At 32.6% G+C, this 21,148-nt stretch overlaps 1 protein-coding gene across 1 annotated transcript in view; it reads right to left on the bottom strand.

The window, feature by feature from the left end:
• LOC143059764 (uncharacterized) overlaps positions 1 to 21,148 on the bottom strand; it is a 51,143-nt gene that overhangs the window by 8,267 nt on the left and 21,728 nt on the right. The window contains exons 3-7 of the mRNA XM_076233322.1: positions 11,169 to 11,590; positions 8,060 to 8,228; positions 6,484 to 6,671; positions 4,058 to 4,085; positions 2,616 to 2,675 (exon numbers count right to left, since the gene is read on the bottom strand). Coding sequence (XP_076089437.1) covers positions 2,616 to 2,675; positions 4,058 to 4,085; positions 6,484 to 6,671; positions 8,060 to 8,228; positions 11,169 to 11,590 — 867 coding nt within the window. The remainder of the gene's footprint in view (positions 1 to 2,615; positions 2,676 to 4,057; positions 4,086 to 6,483; positions 6,672 to 8,059; positions 8,229 to 11,168; positions 11,591 to 21,148) is intronic.

Raw genomic sequence — 21,148 nt, 5'->3', positions numbered from 1 at the left:
TGAATTGCTGACTAATTTGTGTATAAACATCATTTTTGGGGTTAATACTAAAGGTGATTTGATAGAACCTTTTGCTTGATTGACTTTTGATAAATGCCACATCACTAAACGATGCAATACCCTTTCAAGCTATAAATAACTTGTTATAACATAGCAACTGACCTTATCACATTGATAAAAGAACCATGATAAAAGAACAGAGTTCCAATGTCCCCCTAAAAAATTGCTTGTTTTTGGCCCCTAATTAATAAACGGTTGGTACCATAACAACCAAAATCAACCCCAATCTTTCGCTTGTGGTATTGAACCTTCTGTTAAATTTTCAAAGAGATCCATTCACTTTAACTTAAGTTATGGTCTGGAAACCAAATGTCTTCAGATGTCGACAACAACATCATAGCATTATACGATAGAAATTGTTTTTTGCGGTTGTATAAAAACAGACTATGCGATAACAATTGCAAATTCCTGACTTGGAACAGGACATTTTAAGAAACAAGAGGCTCTCAAGAGCCTGAATCGCTCACTTGTTTTTCAGCAGAGAAGATTTTTTAATGGATGAACAAATTGTGAAAATTTGTCTTTCAAGGGCAATTACTCCTTAAGGGGTCAATTGACAATTTTGGTCAGATTAATTTTTTTGTAGATCTTACTTTGCTAAACAATTTGGCTGTTTACAGTTTATATTTATCTATATTAATATTCAAAATAATAACAAAAATATGCAAAATTTCGTTTAAAGTACCAATTCAGTGGCAGCAACCCAACAATGGAGTGTTAGATCTTGACCAATTGAACAATTTTACCCCATGTCAGATTTGCTGTAAAAGTTTTAGTTTTTGAAAGATAAGCCAAAAACTGCATCTGACCTCTATGTCCTATTTTTAGCCATGGCAGCCATGTTTGTCGATGGATCAAAACTTCGGATACAATTTATAAACTAGATCCCCTAAGGAACATTTATCTATAAAGTTGTCCAATTAATCAAATTTTAGTTTCTTTTATAGATTTAAAAGTGGAGTTTTAGTATGACGTCAACTATCACTGAAATTGTACATGTAATATGCATTTTTGTTTAGGGGCCAACTGAAGCACGCCTCCGGATGCAGGACTTTCTCGCTGTATTGAAGACCCATCGGTGGCCTTCTGCTGTTTTCTGTTGTCTCTTTGACACATTTTCCGTTTCTATTCTCAATTTTACTTACATTTGTAATAATTTTTTTATTGGTTTATTGCCTACAAACAGTTTTGAAGACAATCTTAAAATGTACTTAAAAATTGTTAAGGTTTCTGAAGTAGGTGTAACAAAACATTTTTTCCGAAGTGTTTTCTAATAAATGGTAATGTAGTATGAATGTTGAGAACCCCTTTGTTTAAACAGTAGGTCAATGAAAAACAAGTTAAGGTATTTTTATCTCCTCATACATTTGCTTCAAATCAACTTATTTGCAACAAAAGCTGATCATCTTAACTTGTATTTCCAAAGAAAAGAAGCTGGATTATGTATTTCTTTTATTTTTAGCTTCCTGAGCGCTGCAGTAGACTTCAATACTTTAAATTTCCTGTGATCCTTGTTGTAGAGTGGTAAGATGAACTAAATGACAGCAAAAAAGTGCTTGTTCAAACCTAGGAGGTTAGCCAAAATAAAATCCTGTAATAACTTAACTTTCCTCAAAATTCAATAAAAAAAAACAACAGCTAAATACTGAACTAAATGACAGCAAAAAAGTGCTTGTTCAAACCTAGGAGGTTAGCAAAAATAAAATCCTGTAATAACTAAACTTTTCTCAAAATTCAATTTAAAAAAAACCAGCTAAATACAGGCAAAAGTCAAGTTCAGGGCAGTTGGTCTTTAATTACAAAAAATATATCTAACACGTAAAGTTATCAAAGGTACCAGGATTATAATTTAGTACGCCAGACGGGTGTTTCGTCTACATAAGACTCATTAGTGACGCTCATATCAAAATATTTATTAAGCCAAACAAGTAAAAAGTTGAAGAGCATTGAGGATCCAAAATTCCCAAAAGTTGTGCCAAATACTGCTAAGGTAATCTATGCCTTGGATAAGAAAATTCTTAGTTTTCGAAAATATAATTTAGTACGCCAGACGCGCGTTTCATCTACATAAGACTCATCAGTGACGCAAGCTCAGATACCATGTTCAGATTTGGCTAACTTAAGGTTCTGTTTCCGGTGTAGTAAAATTTGTACTTTATAAACTGTTGGTTTATTTTTCGATTATGGAATTGTATATTATTACATATCCGGTAGCTAGGTTACTTCTGAAAATTGAAACTGGATACAGCAGAAAACTTTAATCAATAATATACAAGTTGCAAGAAAGATAAGGGCTATTGTTCTCTCAAACTGTTTTGGTCCGTATACAAGCTATACATCTTTGGCTTTGAGTGTTCCTTACAAGGGTAAATCCAGAAAGGAGCTACAAATGCATGAAATTTTTAAAAGTGCTGTTTTCAATATTTTCTACCCCATCATCTATGTACCAGTTTATATAAATGTAGAGCACTGGCTATCTGTTATAAATATATTATAACTGATGTGCTAGCATGATTATTGACAATAGAGACTAATTAAATCACAATTATGCATACCTCGAATATGTGGTGGAATATGATCTTCAACTTGCTTTTTTATTTCTTCTTTCAAGGTATCTGAAAAATAATTCAGTTATTTTAGTTGCAATAGATCACACATTTTTTTATGATTTTTCTATATTTTCTGTCTTTAGTCCTTATGAAGCACCAGTTCTAAATAAGATTATCTTTGTTGTATAGATAAGAAGTTCTTTCAATGTACTTTATTGATCTCCCTCTTCTTCAGTGTTTTCGTTATGTCTTTGTTTGTTTGTTATGTTTTATATCTAGTGTTTTTTTATTTATATAAATTGTTTTGTCAAAGATGAGGTCGTTAGTTTTTTCAATCTTTTATAGCTGACTATAGAGTGTGGATTTCCTGATTGCTGAATGACATACAGAGACCTAGCTATAGTTGTTTAAATTTTGACTCATTTAGATAGTTGTTGGCTGCAATCATACCTCATCTCCTTATTATAAATTAAAACATGCAATAATTTCTGAATTTACAGTAGCTGTTATCCTTCTGCTATCCAATTTGTTTATTTTTTTTTTATTGTTTTGGGAAATTGTTAATACATATAGAATAACTAATCGAAGAATTCAAATAGAGAAAAATATTCAACGAGTGACCAAACAACACATTAATTCACGAATGCGCGTAGCGCATGAGTTAATTATCAGTGTTGTGCGGTCACGAGTTGAATATTTTTAGATATTTGAATTCTTTAATTAGTTATTCTTTTTATTACATTGGCAAATGGATTTTTTTAAAGAAATTAATGTAAAACATGTAAGAAACTATATCTTTTTTCTACGCATTCACAATTTGTTTTGATCCGCCATTATTGACGTCTTGACAACACCTATTGTTGCATGACGTCAGAGAGTGAAATAACCAAGTTTATTTCACATGTGAAATTATCGGTTTTTATTTAACTGGGAAATCAATGTAATTCCCTGTATTTAAATTGTATATTTATATTTCATGCACTTTTTGAATAAATATTGTTTAAACTAATATAATGTAATTCATTGCAACCAATGTAATAAATTGATTTACACTTAGTATGCAAACAGTAAAAAAGATATTCCTGGTCATTAATTTAATCAAATTAGTTGATTTCAACAGTTGTGATGCTTGTGAATTCTTTTAGACAATAGCATGAATAGTGAATCACTATTTCTGTTATTAAATATGTTTTAAAGTTTGTTGTCTTTTGGTATTAACCCAAGTATCATTTCTACCACAAGAAATCCCTCTATTGAATTGCAATCAGTAAATTGTGATGTAAGAAATATCTTTCATATTCTGTGAAAATGTATAGATGAAGAACAGCAATTTAAGTGCTATTCCTTTGCTTTTTGTCTGTGTGTACTGATTATGTGTCATGGATGAATACTCCATACCCTTGTTGTTTCTATTTCAGGTATATGTATGAAACAATAAATATACTCACTTAATGTTTCATCATGCTCCATAGATTTCTGAAAAATAATTGAGTACCTTTAAGGACATTTAACTCAAAACTATATACATTTCAAATGTAACTGTATAGTAAAGAAGCAATCAAGTGAATTAGTGTTGATGTTCAGTTTGGTGTTTGTGAAAATGGATGGCAAAGAAAATAATTAATAAACCTTACAAGGAAAGGCAATAACATGACAAAATAAACTGTATGTTTAGATACGATATATATGAAAGCCCTTGTATCTAGTACACAGCAATAAGAATCTGTGTCAAATTGAAAATGTTGGCGTATTAAAATATTTTGCTGATAAGTTCTTACCTATCACTAGCATATTTACAAGAAATTAAGAAACCAAAAAATTGGGTAGAGTTATCATTGGCCATCACCTATATAAAGATGAAATTATTCATTTTGTCTAACTGTGGATCTAATAATTACATTACATTCATTTTTTTATATAAATAAGGCCGTTTGTTTTACATTGTCATTTAGGGGTCTTTTATAGCTGACTATGCAGTATGGGCTTTGCTCATTGTTGAAGGCGGTAGGGTGACCTATAGTTGTTAATGTATGTGTCTTTTTGGTCTCTTGTGGACAGTTGTCTCATTGGCAATCATACCACATCTTCTTTTTTATATGTTTGTTTTATAAGAATCCGTTATTTTGACTGGATAACAATGCTTGTGCATCATACTTAAATTAACCTTCATATCCCAATGAAGTGTAAGTTCATGATGACATGTGCCATCACAATAAAGTGCACAGGTTAACTAAAGAAATAAATGATGAAAATCGATTTTTTAAGACCCTAGCATAAAACTGTAATTATAAATAAAGGCAACAGCAGTATACCTCTGTTCGAAACTTATAAATCGATAGAAAAAAACAAGCCAGGATTACAAACTAAAACTGAGGGAAACACATTATATATAAGAGGAGAACAACAACACAACATTAAAATGTAACACACAGAGAAACGAACTAAGCATAAGAATTGCATGTTTTTTAAGTAATTTTATAGGGTTGTAAAAGAGTTGATCCTGTGCACATTCCTAGAATGAAGAACTTTTACACCCCAAAAAAATTACAAAAAGATGCATTCAATGCTTATAATTACTGGTCATATGTGCTGTTCATAGAACAGGGACGAAAGATACCAGAGGGACAGTCAAACTCATAGAAGAGGGATGAAAGATACCAGAGGGACAGTCAAACTCATAGAAGAGGGACGAATGATACCAGAGGGACAGTCAAACTCATAGAAGAGGGATGAAAGATACCAGAGGGACAGTCAAACTCATAGAAGAGGGACGAAAGATACCAGAGGGACAGTCAAACTCATAGAAGAGGGATGAAAGATACCAGAGGGACAGTCAAACTCATAGAGGAGGGACGAAAGATACCAGAGGGACAGTCAAACTCATAGAGGAGGGACGAAAGATACCAGAGGGACAGTCAAACTCATAAATCGATAATAAATTGACAACGCCATGGCTTAAAATGAAAAAGGACAAACAGAACAGACAAACAATAGTACACATGACACAACATAGAAAAATAAAGAATAAACAACACGAACCCCACCAAAAACAAGGGGTGATCTCATGTGCTCCGGAAGAATAAGCAGATCCTGCTCCACTTTTGGCACCTGTTGTGTTGCTTATGAGATAACAAATCCGGTAAATAGTTTAATTCGGTAGGTCACATTTATGAAAGAGAAGGGGATTGAAGTTACAACATAAGGAAAATATCCAATATCATTTATGAAATGGTTATTTAAAAACAGTCAACCAACTCGTGATGGTGTCCGTAAAATTTAAGAAGAGATGAAATCAACTTCACCATTTGGAACTCTTGATTTAATAGCTTCCTATCTATCTGTAACAGTGTTCAAAATATTAGGTAAAAACACTTAAAAGTGTCTTTAAAGGACAGTAGTCCAGTAAATTCATGATTTCAGTAATTATTCCAAATTGCTAGATACCATTTTCTGATTATTTTTCTTTTACAGTTTTTTTCAATCTCCTACACATGATGATGTAGAAATGAATGCAAACATGAGCTAAATCCTTATTGAAGGAAAAGAAACTCATGTAAGGAATTGGGTGATGATTTTGCCTGTATCAAGCAGGGGTATAAAAACAAGTAGCTACTACCAGACAGACACATTTTTGACAGATTATCAACTTTTTCTATCATGTTTAGACAGACCATGACTATCTATTTGTAAGTCTATTTCTACAATTTCTATATGTATCTATGTTTCTTTTACCATACATAAAACAAAATACTGCTGATGGAATAAAAATTATTTATCCTTTTATGGATTCCAGAAAATATCATGCATATCACTGAGTATTTCTAAAGTGTAACTTATATACAATAGTTGCATATTATTTGTTAATTTTACATACACTTTCTAAACTCTTTATTCTTCCCTGTAAATCGTTTTCTATTCTTGATAATTCTTTTTGCACTCTGATAAACTCACTGTCGCTTGCAGAACACACAGTCTGTACATATTCACTAAGAACATGTGTTTGTTGACGAATGTCCTCCACTATCTCTAAACCAAGTCTTGTTCCACTCAGGAAATGGTGACCTATAAAACAAGATCATTTGTTTGCAAAATCATGTATGGATTGCTGATCAATGTATCAGAAATGTATTTTCTGTGTTTCTTATAAGAGGAATATATTTTATGATGTCTTCAATTTGGATCATGTTGTATAATTTGTTGTAGTTTAAACATATTTATATATAGTGGATTGGGAAACAAGTTATTGCAACTTATATTAATCCTTTTCCACTTTGCGGGTGTGTGTTGCCTTGTAGCAGCATTAGCCTGCTCTTTTTTTCCAAATACTGGCTCTCTCTTAACATGGGTCAGTCATTTGTCGTATTTTTCCGACAGACTATCATCGTTTCCTCAAGACCATACTCACAAATGGTGCCAAGGGTGAGCCGAAATTTTCTCCCTGGGGCGGAGATCAAACCAGGAACCTTTGTAATAGACCTTTTCAACAATTGTCTACGCCTACAGTTGAGCACAACTACGACAGGTAAGATGTGAAGGGGTCGTGTCGTCTCAAAAATAAATTTGAAAATAATATTATTCATCACTAAGAGATTTAATGCTTGAAATTTATTTGATTGACAATAATATATAACTTTCCAACAGAGTAAAGTGGCATGGATTTTTAAATTTAGAAGGAAAAAACAAAGATCAACTAATTTTCTGTATGGTGAAAAAAAACCAGAAGAAAAACAAATAAAAAAAACAACAACAAAAAACCAGTGATCTCTGATCGACTAAAAAGGAATCAAATATGAAGGCGAAGCATACTTTCCTACGTGTGAAGTCTGTACACAGTATAAACATTTTCAGGACTTGGTTCAGGCGCATAAAACATGCGAGGGGGTTTTACTTATCTAATTAGATAAAAAAAATCCCTTTTGCATGGTCATAGACGAAATTTTAAAAGAATCATTAGTACGAAAAAAAAGATTTTTAAACCGGCAAAGATTTGCCAAGGAAAAAAAAAACAGTGTAACAATTTCTGATCCTTTGACAACAAAATAAAATATAGTAATGACAGTGTAACATATAAAACCAATGATACTTGATCAATAAGGACCCCATTAAACTATATTGTTAAGCAATTCCTGCTTCTTGCAAGAAACTCAAGAGATCATTTTCGAGAACAAGGGAATGGCTCTACGATATAAAGGACAACGTCTGTTGTTTTTTCGGAACACGGGCAATTATATTGGACTATCAGTTCATGAGGACGAACATACAATTAAATGAGGGGAAAAATAAGTCATTGGACAGCAGTTTTTTTCAGCAATGATGGGTATATTTTTGGACCAGAAAAATGTGTCGGTTAAAGCAGGCTGTTGGAATACTCAGGTGTCGGATAAGACAGGTTAACCTGTATACATAAATGAGACAGTAGCAAAGCAACTTATATTAAACAATACTCTTACCATTCATTGCCCATCTGTTTAGCTCTGCCAATATTCTGTTTTCCTCTCTGATACTCAGCTTGAGGTTGCTAATAAGTTGTCCCATCAACTGGATGGAATCTGTATATTTTATAGCAGTCCATTCTGTAAAGTCACAATGTGCCCAGGGATTACGTATGTCTAATCGTATCTAATAAAGAAATACATATTACCTTTATATCCATGAATAAATCAAAATGACAGGACATTAATCTAGAGGTAGAGCACTAGCTGTGCATATATGTATGTGTTTGCAATATGAAAAATAAAACATAAACTGCCATACATTTTTAGCTGTTTTGACAAATCCAAGATTCATATTACAGAACATGGTATTTTGTTGAGAATGTCAATTATGGTCAGAGGGTGTAGAAATGTTATATATATTTGTATATATTCATATTTTTAATTTAAGGAGTAACTTCAGTTAGGGCCATATTTTTCCCTGAATATTAAGTCCATTGTTTGAAGTACATAAAAGACACGTAAGAAAGGGAAATAAAACTTTTTTTGTACAGCTTTTCTTATAAAACGTTAAACTTTATCCAAAAAGGTTGTAAGATGTTGGTGAAAATATGTAGGAAGATCTGGATTTCAACAATATGTATGCATATGGAAACAAAGAGGCAGGCTTTAACAAACTAAATATTTCAGATGTATTTGTTATATGTTACATGTGTTATGACAAACATAAAAAATATTTTTAAAAGGGTTTTTTGTCAATGCAAGGATGAGCATGGAGAATAGCCTGACATGTTTTCTTTGAAATTTTGTGGAAAAATCAAAATGTGTGCTATTCATGCTATTTATGAAGTCATGAAAAGAAAGCTAATATGTAAATTAAAGCCATATTACTAGATAAATCTCTCATCCCTACCTATTTTAAGAATTCATTGTATCTGAACAAAATACTGGCATCAACTATATAACAAATATCAAGTAAATGTCTTTTAGCATGACGAAAAAAAGTGCTGCAAACTGATTATTTAAGTGAATTTTCTAAGTCCAAAGACCATAACTCTGCACGAAATGACCATGCAGACTATAAATTAATTCTAATTTTATTTGTAACTTGTCATTTTAAAACAATATACCAATTTTAAAATCAATATATTCAAGCATGACCAAAAAAAAAATGCGTAAAACTTATTATTTTTAGTGCATTTTCCTAGTCAAAGGACCATAGCTCTGCACAACAACATCAGACCTGAAGTTTGAACAAAACTAAAACTTTAACCGTAATGACTTGTCATTATAAAATTATATACCAATTTTTAAATCAACATCTTCAAGCATGACAAAAAAGGGGAAAAACTGAATATTTGAGTGAATATTCTAAGTCAATGAACCATAACTCTGCACAAAAACATCAGACCGGAACAAAATTCAAACTTGAACTGTAATGATTTGTCATGATAAAAGTATATACTAATTATGATATTAACATGATTAAATCAATATATTCAAGAATGCCAAAAAACAAGTGTGGAAAACTGATTATTTCAGTGAACTTTCTATGTCAAAGAACCATAACTCTGCACAAAATAATCAGACTGGAACAAAATTCATGAAACTTGATCTGAAACTTGTCACGGACAGAGTGTAAACCTAAATTCCCCTTCAACTTAGTTGGTAGGGGACTAATACAAAAAGAAATTAGCAATTCTAAAGAGCCAGTGTTGTGAACCTTGGTCTATCTGTATCATTTGCATATTCAACAAAAAATACTACACCATTGTAGATGAGAATAGATTTCATGACAAAAATCTGTGTTTTTTACCTTAGATTTCTGATCATTTATTCTGTTTAGTTTCTCTCTAACTTCTTCAATTTTTGCCCAAAACACAAAATCCTGACTCCTTATAGAGAGTGACAGTCTAATAACTATATGGTCAACAATTGACTTATTAGTAGATCCTGTCTTGCTGATCACTTTTGCTTATTTAAGTTTCTATCTGTCTGTCTATTTACGATATATATATAAGGCAATAACGCAAACAAATTGTAAATATTGTCATCAAAGGGCAATAATCCTCATAAGGCATGCAAGGAGTCGACTGACTATTTTGAACATGTATATCTATTTGTAGAACTTAATTTGCTGATCCTTTCTACAATTTAAAGTTTCTCCCTATCTATTATAGTTTTCAAGATTTTATAGAATTTTTTTTTTATTATTAAAATGGTAAAATTTGTCATTTAAATGGAAGAACTCCTATAAGAAGTTTTCTGACAGTTTTGAAGTACAAAACCATTGGTAGAGCTTCACATTCTTAAAATTTTTGCATATGTCAGATTTTCTCTTTTTGTACTGTTTTCAAAATAGAAAAAAACTTGCATTCAGTGGCGGATCCAGAACTTTTCCTAAGGGGGGGCCCGCTGACTGACCTAAGAGGGAGCTCGCTCCAGTCATGCTTCAATGATTTCCTATATAATCAACCAAATTTTTCCCACGAAAGGGGGGGGGGCCCCCTTGGATCCGCCTATGGCATTTAACCCTTATGTTCTATTTTTAGTCATGTCAGTCATCTTGGTTGGCAGACGAGGTCATCGAACACATTTTATAAACTAGATATCCAAATGATGATTGTGACCAAGCTTCAAAGGAGAAGATTTTTGTAAAAGTAAACGACTACGTATGATGACAATGGATGCCAGACACCATTGACCAAGTGAGGAGAAAAGGTCAATTAGCCCTTCAGTCCGCATGAGCTAAAAAAGCAGCTTATTTCAGTATAGATATTAAAAAGTCACCAAAGTAACATGAAAACTGATCAAAGCATTTTTGAGTTATTATCAGGAAACTGAAAAATCCCCCCTAGTATAATCTTTGGTGAGTTTATAATTACAGTAAAACCTGCAACTTCGGTGTCATCCATTCTTTTGTGGTAATTACGTATGCAGTTTAAACCTCAATTGAAATACGTTTTCTCCTCTCACAAGCCAGATTTTTATATGTTAATGCAGGTCTAACTGTATATGGATATCCTTTACTTGAACTGGCCTTGACTTCTTTACCATCATGACAGCACAAAACAGAGAATGTTTTTTGTTTAATATGATGCATAATTTAAATTTATTGTTTAATTACCTTTTTAGCATTAGCCTGTACAACTGGTGAGAATCTGTCAATGTTAACAATGATTCCAAGAAGGGCAGATGAATCACACGAGTCATCAAATGCTGTGAATTGTGCCATGTATGTCTTGAGGAACAATCGGGATAAATCCACGGCACTCTTGACTCGGTAATCATATCTGGCTCTATTCCGTCCATACAAAGTTTTGTTATTGTTAATTGCTTCATAATTTAGTTCTGTATTGGTAGGTGAGTATCTTCTCAGAAAACTTCCATATGTTTGTTTATGAATTTTGTTCAGACTTGTTAATGAATAACAAAGTTTTGTGACAACAGGTACAACATATGTCCTCAGTATTGGAGATATGATTGTATGAAGACAGATACCCACTATTAACCATCTTTTTCTTCTGTCATCTAAATCATCTGGTGGGCCTACATACATAAATGAAAAATTAAGTAAGTTTGATTATCATGATTATCTCCCTACACCAACATGACCATGTACAGGACTAGGTCTGTGTTTCACATACAAATCTAAGTAAGTTTGATTATCTCCCTATACCATGTACAGGACTAGGTCTGTGTTTCACATACAAATCTAAGTAAGTTTGATTATCTCCCTTACAATGTACAGGACTAGGTCTGTGTTTCACATACAAATCTAAGTAAGTTTGATTATCTCCCTATACCATGTACAGGACTAGGTCTGTGTTTCACATACAAATCTTAGTAAGTTTGATTATCTCCCTTACAATGTACAGGACTAGGTCTGTGTTTCACATACAAATCTAAGTAAGTTTGATTATCTCCCTTTACCATGTACAGGACTAGGTCTGTGTTTCACATACAAATCTAAGTAAGTTTGATTATCTCCCTTACAATGTACAGGACTAGGTCTGTGTTTCACATACAAATCTAAGTAAGTTTGATTATCTCCCTTACAATGTACAGGACTAGGTCTGTGTTTCACATACAAATCTAAGTAAGTTTGATTATCTCCCTTACAATGTACAGGACTAGGTCTGTGTTTCACATACAAATCTAAGTAAGTTTGATTATCTCCCTTACAATGTACAGGACTAGGTCTGTGTTTCACATACAAATCTAAGTAAGTTTGATTATCTCCCTTACAATGTACAGGACTAAGTCTGTGTTTCACATACAAATCTAAGTAAGTTTGATTATCTCCCTTACAATGTACAGGACTAGGTCTGTGCTTCACATACAAATCTAAGTAAGTTTGATTATCTCCCTTACAATGTACAGGACTAGGTCTGTGTTTCACATACAAATCTAAGTAAGTTTGATTATCTCCCTTACAATGTACAGGACTAAGTCTGTGTTTCACATACAAATCTAAGTAAGTTTGATTATCTCCCTTACAATGTACAGGACTAGGTCTGTGCTTCACATACAAATCTAAGTAAGTTTGATTATCTCCCTTACAATGTACAGGACTAGGTCTGTGTTTCACATACAAATCTAAGTAAGTTTGATTATCTCCCTTACAATGTACAGGACTAGGTCTGTGTTTCACATACAAATCTAAGTAAGTTTGATTATCTCCCTTACAATGTACAGGACTAGGTCTGTGTTTCACATACAAATCTAAGTAAGTTTGATTATCTCCCTTACAATGTACAGGACTAGGTCTGTGTTTCACATACAAATCTAAGTAAGTTTGATTATCTCCCTATACCATGTACAGGACTAGGTCTGTGTTTCACATATAAATCTAATGACTATAAAATTGATTTTCAGAATACTCAATTGTTCAACTAACAATTAATTTCTATCTTAAGATATTTGTGAAACAAGCCTTTTTCAACTGATTTCTATAGTTTGTTCTTATAAAACATGTATAATCTGTTGTTGCACCACTATCCAAGGTTATAGTGGTTGGTTGGTCGCCTGCAAACATGTTTAACTTCCACATTTTGCATGTGCCTGTTCTGAATTTCCAAATAACCTTAAACCAAATCTTTAACCTGATATTGGATGGCTGAATACACATATCATTTTCTAATGCATGGAAGCAATAACATACAGAGAGAGAAACACACAGACAAAAGTTAATACCCCTCTTATAGAACTATCACAGACATGCATAAAAACAAAGAAATGAAATTGGAGTTGTTAAACATTTGTAATGTGAGAGACATTCTGTGAAGAACAATAAAGAATATATACTTAAAGCTGTTTTTAAACATTATTTGGTAAAATGTTATAATTATCAGAATATAAATAATTATATATAACCAACAAAACCAAAATCTGTGAAAGTTTTAATAAATCTAACATATAATTCATGTTGCATGTGTTATGTTAACTTATAGAAAAACTTATTATTGTTACATCAGTAATTAATTGGTTCCCAACTCAACCTTGCTTTCAAGCAATTAGTCTTAATTAATTTTGTTATAACAATTTTTTGTCAATGTTATGTTTTCAACATAACCATAGCCAGTCCCTTTTGTTTATATCATAGTGTTAAATATATATAGACAGTGTCCATACCCGCATGCGGGGAAGCGTAGCCAAATTTGTCTTCGTACATGTAGGTCACTTACCCACATCCGGTTTTATAATTTCATGTCATTGCATCGGGAATTAAACATGAAATGTTCCTGGAAATTATTGCAATAAGTGAAAACAATTGATTACTCAAGATTTTAAGATTTGAAATGTCAAAATTTCGACTTTGAAAAAAAAGTTCAATGCCAATTTAATTTTTACTACGTCCCTTTCTTAGAAACGACCCTGGTTAGTTTTGAAATATTTTTTTTAAAATATTAATTATAATTATTAATATGGTCCGAGTACACAGTATATTTCGTAGTTCATTTCTTTTGGACAATAAATGAAAATAAAAAAAATCCCACCTGCGCTTTCTCAATAATATTTCATGTATTAAAAGCAATACAATACTCATTTGATCTATCAGACTTAGTATAATTATTCAAAAGTCAAATTCATATGAGCCTGCGCCTAAAAATTGAGGCTTTTCAATGAAGGGGGCCTTACATGAAGATGTAATATTTTCCAGCAATTTTAAATTTGTTAAGTTTTTTGGTTATAAATAATCCTTACATATATGTGTATTTAGTGTGCTTTAGATAGAAAGAAAAATTACAAATAGTATATCATATTAGTTTAAAAGGGTCTTAGGCCAAGTAAGACTGAAAATAATTTAGGGTCAATTTAGGCCGTAGCACGTATTTACATTTAAAAATGCATACTGAAGTTATAGGAAATAAAAATTTGTGTCTTTTACATCATTTCTGTACTCAGGTTACATGATACAATAGATATGAGCACAAAAGGACTCTTTTATTCAACTTTTTTTGCAGACAGTATGGTCAGATGAAAACATTTTTCAATTTTTGGTGAAAAATTGCTAGCACTTTTAGTCGCAATAGGCTTATACTTGAACCACTAGCTATCCTACAGAAGAAAAGTTTTAAAGATATTATGTGAAATGAAACAGGTATAAAAGACATTATAAAGTGCTTTTACTACAAATTTAATGAAATCCTTATTATTTAATGAGGAGCTTGCTTGGTACATAAAAGTTAAGGTCCATAATAAGGATTTCATTAAATTTGTATTAAAATCACTTTATAATGTCATTTAACTTGATCCAAACAGGGCGTTAGACGAGGGTCATTTATACAACATATTTTGCACACATTATCTGAGATAATCATCTTTTCTGTAGATTAAGAGTTCACAAATGAGTATTACAACTGGATTAAATTATAGAAACACAAATATTGACTCATGAAAACCTGTCGGATAGAAAGTCAGAATGCCACTTGTGCATTGAAAGTTTAGTCTTAGATACATGATTTTTTTATTAGTTATTAGTGGCTTTGAACTAGCTGTCAGATAACTGCCAGTACTCTCAGATCTGTTCATTGTGTCTTTTTGTGTCAGGATGTATAAGTTCCTGGCAACGTCCACTTGTATTTTTGTCCATCTGATGAGTTAAGCCTTTTTCAACTGATTTTTTATAGTTCGTTCTTATGTTGTACTGTTATACCACTGTCCCAGGTTAGGGGGAGGGTTTGGATCCCGCTAACATGTGTCATTTTGGTCTTTTGTGGTCAGTTGTATCATATTGGCAATCATACCACATCTTCTTTTTTATATTGTTGTGTATCAAAATTCATTCTTGTGAAAGATAACTAAGATTTACGAAAAATGGTTAAAAATTGACTATAAAGGGCAATAACTCCTAAAGGGATCAACTGACCATTTTGGTCCTGTTGATTTATTTGTAAATCTGACTTTGCTGAACATTTTTGCTGTTTACAGTTTATCTCTTTCTACAATAATATTCAAGATAATAACCAAAAACAGCAAAATTTCCTTAAAATTACCAATTCAGGGGCAGCAACCCAACAACCAGTTGTCTGATTCATCTGAAAATTTCAGGGCAGATAGATCTTGACCTAATAAACACTTTTTCTACTAATAGATTTGCTCTAAATGCTTTGGTTTTTGAGTTATAAGTAGTGTTGTCAACGATTAACCGGTTAACCAGTTAACTGGTCAAACGACCGAATACCGAATACCAAAAACGCTAACCGGTTAACTGGACTTTTTTTCAATTTCGATAGATTTGATATAAATTTGCATTGAAATCAATAAATAGTTATGTTTTATTTAAAAAATGTTGTCGTGGTAATTAATTTGACAGATCAATTGTCCAGTATATTGATTGCTATTGTTAATCCTAAAAACATAAAATTAATTAGAGCTCGGGCAGGATCTTAAAGAAACATAATTAGTATTACATGTTTTTTTAACAGTAACTTTAAATCAGTGATGCGATTAAATTTTACTAATTACTTCATTATTTCGTTTTTGATCTAATATTGTGTAAACCTACATCTAAATGTGCAACCTCCGTAGTGCTAGGCTTAGTCTTATTTTTAACGAACTGCTAACTAAAAAATTAAGGAATGCAAATCAATGTGAATGTACTCAATGTATACATGATAGTACGAGTAACATACTTAAAGAAACAAGCAAACAAAGTAAAGAAACATGGTGTACGGGCACCTATAGTTGTTCATTTCTGTGTCATTTTGGTCTCTTGTGGAGAATTGTCTCATTGGCAATCATACCACATCTTCTTTTTTTTAATGATTACTCATTTCAAATTGAAACGCTCCACATTATTTTCGGAGACAACAAGAGAAAATGAAAGAATAAACGGTTTCAGACATATTCAATTCTACGAGATCAAGAAGTTTTTTTTTTCTTTTTCAATCTGAAGTTGGTACAACCTCTATATAGTTGATACGGTGTATCCGATTATTAAAAGTCAAACTTCGCTAGGAATCCTCACAGACAAGCCTTATAATGCCAAAGGACAAACTTTAATTCCATAAGCGTAAATTTATGACTTTGATGAAAGGTTGTCAAATTGACACTCATACCTCATCTTATCTATGTTTAGGGTACTATTGATAAAGCTTTCAAACACCAACTTAAACTTCCGGTTAACCGATTAATCGGTCTAACAATTATCTGAGTAACCGGTTAGGAAAAAGTGTACGATTTGACAACACTAGTTATAAGCCAAAAACTGCATTTTATCCCTATGTTCTATTTTTAGCTATGGCAGCCATCTTGGTTGTTTTGCCGGGTCACTGGACACATGTTTTAAACAAGATACTCCAATGATGATTGTGGCCAAGTTTGGTTAAATTTGGCCCAGTAGTTTCAGAGGAGAAGATTTTTGTAAAAGATAACTAAGATTTACGAAAAATGGTTAAACATTGACTATAAAGGTCAATAACTCCTAAAGGGGTCAACTGACCATTTTGGTCCTGTTGACTTATTTGTAAATCTTACTATGCTGAATATTATTGCTGTTTACAGTTTATCTCTATCTATAATAATATTCAAGATAATAACCAAAAACAGCAAAAATTCCCTAAATTCGTTTTGTTTATTCTGTGTTTGTATCATATATAGTGTTAAATATACATAGGCAGCCAAATTTATGTTCGTAGGCTACTCGTACCCACATCCAGTTTTATAATTTCATGTCATTTGATCTGTGTCATTGGATCGGGAATTAAATGTGAAATAAACAAAATCAGAATATAACTGATCATTTTCGTTTATCTTTCACGTTTCATTCCCAATCATATGACAGTTTATTATAAAATCGGTTGCAGGTACGCGTCAACGCATGTCGGTACACACAGATACTGCCTATATTAATAAAAAGCACTGAGGTTAAATCACCAGGTTTTGATTGGTTTAAAGCAGTTACATGGTGACCCCTTACCGTAGGGGGTTAGCAAATTTCATATGGGGTCATGTCTACTGTTAATATTGATGTCATCTATTAATGTTATTGTGTTTCATTGTTTATTTTCCCACAAAAAGCAGCAGAAAAGGTCAAGCGTCGATAAATTCGTTATACAGTTTGTTACTGACCCCATACGAACCATAGAGGGTAATTAAAATCAATAGGGAATTCGTCCTCTGGCCTCACCCCTATGAATTTTACTTACCCTCTATGGATCCTTGGGGGGTCAGTAGCGAACCATTTAACATATAATAACAACTAGAACACACCAGCGAAATCGCGGGCACATACAGCATGTAAACTGTTGTAGGATGAATTTTTGTAAAAGATATTATGACTGGAGAATTTCATATAAGGTATCAAAAGCCCTCTCCCTTTTTTCAAAGTCCGTTATGTGTTTCTTTTCTGTTAAGTTCAATTATTTTACGTGTTTCTGGCCTTATACCACAATTATTCTTCCCCTTTGCAACAATGCATTTTTTTGGTAAAAGTCAAATTAAATCAAAAATTTGCACCGCTTCAAACATGAAATACATGAAACTGCTTATAGACCATTATTATAATAATTCTAATAAAATGTGCTTCTAGGACAATCCATCAGTGCTTTTCCTTTTCAGAGCCCTATTAACATGCAAATGGTAGGATTTGAATCTCGTATAAATTACTAAGGCTCATTTGAGGGGTAGTCTCAGTGGCCCTGATCCCGAAATCCCGGGCTTAAAAACATGAAATCCCGAGGTGCGTATTTTAACGAAATTCATGTCTCGACATTGATATCCTGAAATTAAAAAAAAAATGTTCCCGCATCCCGTAAAGATCAATCCCGAAATCCCGAGCTTAAAAACACCCGATCCTGACGTCCCGAATAAGTCCTGCCTCCCTCTAATCTCTACCCTACTAAAATTCATTTTGGCCAAATCACTTCTTTCACTTTCAACATTAAACTTTTATGGGAATTATGTTTTCTAGTCTGTTCTTCCGTCCGTTCGTTCGTCCGTCCTTGTGTCCGGCTTCAGGTTAAAGTTTTCACTTTCAACAATAAATTTGTATGCCCCATTAATGGGAATTATGTTTTCTAGTCTGTTCGTCCGTTTGTTCGTCCGTCCGTCTGTCCTGCTTCAGATTAAAGTTTTTGTCCAGGTAGTTTTTGATGAAGTTGAAGTCCAACCAACTCGAAACTTAGTAAATATGTTCCCTATGATATGATTTTTTCTAATTATAATGTCAAATTAGAGATTTTACCACGTTTCACGGTCAACTCATAAAACATAGTAAATTATAGTGCCAATGTGGCATCCGTATACTATGGACACATTCTTGTTTCCACATGTTAAAAACTTTTACTTATTTCAATATATATGCAACTATTATGACCTCTTATATAGTAAATATTTCAGAAAAAGTAGACATAATACAGAGAGTCTCTGTATATTATAGTCAGATAGTAGTATAATCGTAGTTTACAGGTGGATAAACGCGAAAACATAATTGTCTCTAAGGAGGTATAATAGTTGTGGTTTTTGCGATCTAAAACCCATGCTATGGAGAACGCTCTGATTGGCTTGTTTATTTTTCATTTTTGTAATCTATCATACGATTGGTTGTTCTTGTGCATGGTTTACCCAGAAGTTTTATCTATGACTAAAAGTCAGTCTGATAAGGGAAACAATATCCGGACATCTGTTATGTCATTTTTCTCCCAAAATAACTCAATCTGAATAATCATAAGAATGGATGACAAATGCGACTATGCATGTTACCTAAAGAACACAGAGGCATTATGATTCTTTTATTGTGGAAGGAAGAGAAGCGACACACAAAATGAGGTCTTCTCGTTTAATAGTATAGAGACTTCTGACATTTTTGTAAGAATCTTAATCAGAGCTATTTCAAAAACATGGTAAACATGATAATAAAACAAGAATGTGTCAAAAGTACATGGATGCCCCACTCGCACTATCCTTTACCATGTTCCATGGACCGTGAAATTGGGTAATAATCTAATTTGGCATTAAAATTTGAAAGATTATACTATAGGGAACATATGTACTAAGTTTCAAGTTGATTGGACTTCAATTTTATCTTGACCAAAAACTTTAACCTGAAACTCCCACTTTCAATTTTCTATGTTCAGTGGACCGTGAAATTGGGGTCAAAAGTCTAATCTGGCTTAAAAATTAAAAAGATCACATCATAAGCAACAAGTTTACTAAGTTTCAAGTTGATTGGACTTCAGCTTCATCAAAAACTACCTTGACCAAAAACTTTAACCTGAAACTCCAACTTTCATTTTCTATGTTCAGTGGACCGTGAAATTGGGGTCAAAAGTTTAATATAGCTTAAAATTAGAAGGATCATATCATAAGCAACAAGTGTACTAAGTTTCAAGTTGATTGGACTTCAGCTTCATCAAAAACTACCTTGACCAAAAACTTTAACCTGAAACTCCCACTTTCATTTTCTATGTTCAGTGGACTGTGAAATTGGGGAAAAAGTTTAATTTGGCTTAAAATTAGAAAGATCATATCATAAGCAACAAGTGTACTAAGTTTCAAGTTGATTGGACTTCAGCTTCATCAAAACCTACCTTGACCAAAAACTTTAACCTGAAACTCCCACTTTCATTTTCTATGTTCAGTGGACAGTGAAATTGGGGTCAAAAGTTTAATTTGGCTTAAAATTAGAAAGATCATATCATAAGCAACAAGTTTACTAAGTTTCAAGTTGATTGGACTTAAGCTTCATCAAAAACTACCTTGACCATAAACTTTAACCTGAAGCTCCCACTTTCATTTTCTATGTTCAGTGGACCGTGAAATTGGGGTCAAAAGTCTAATTTGGCTTAAAAATTAAAAAAGATCATATCATAAGCAACAAGTTTACTAAGTTTCAAGTTGATTGGACTTCAGCTTCATCAAAAACTACCTTGACCAAAAACTTTAACCTGAAACTCCCATTTTCATTTTCTATGTTCAGTGGACGGTGAAATTGGGGTCGAAAGTCTAATATAGCTTAAAATTAGAAAGACTATATCATAAGCAACAAGTGTATTAAGTTTCAAGTTGATTGGACTTCAGCTTCATCAAAAACTACCTTGACCAAAAACTTTAACCTGAAACTCCCACTTTCATTTTCTATGTTCAGTGGACTGTGAAATTGGGGACAAAAGTTTAATTTGGCCTAAAATTAGAAGGATCATATCATAAGCAGCAAGTGTACTAAGTTTCAAGTTGATTGGACTTCAGCTTCATCAAAAACTACCTTGACCAAAAACTTTAACCTGAAACTCCCACTTTCATTTTCTATTTTCAGTGGACGGTTAAATTGGGGTCAAAAGTCTAATATGGCTTAAAATTAGAAAGATCATATCATAAGCAACAAGTTTACTAAGTTTCAAGTTGATTGGACTTCAGCTTCATCAAAAACTACCTTGACCAAAAACTTTAACCTGAAACTCCCACTTTCATTTTCTATGTTCAGTGGACCGTGAAATTGGGGTCAAAAGTCTAATTTGGCTTTAAGATTAAAAAGATCATATCATAAGCAACAAGTGTACTAAGTTTCAAGTTGATTGGACTTAAGCTTCATCAAAAACTACCTTGACCATAAACTTTAACCTGAAGCTCCCACTTTCATTTTCTATGTTCAGTGGACCGTGA

Source organism: Mytilus galloprovincialis, chromosome 14 (genome assembly GCF_965363235.1).
Source record: "Mytilus galloprovincialis chromosome 14, xbMytGall1.hap1.1, whole genome shotgun sequence".
NCBI classification, from domain to species: Eukaryota; Metazoa; Mollusca; class Bivalvia; order Mytilida; family Mytilidae; genus Mytilus; species Mytilus galloprovincialis.
This window is presented reverse-complemented; position numbering and strand designations above follow the sequence as displayed.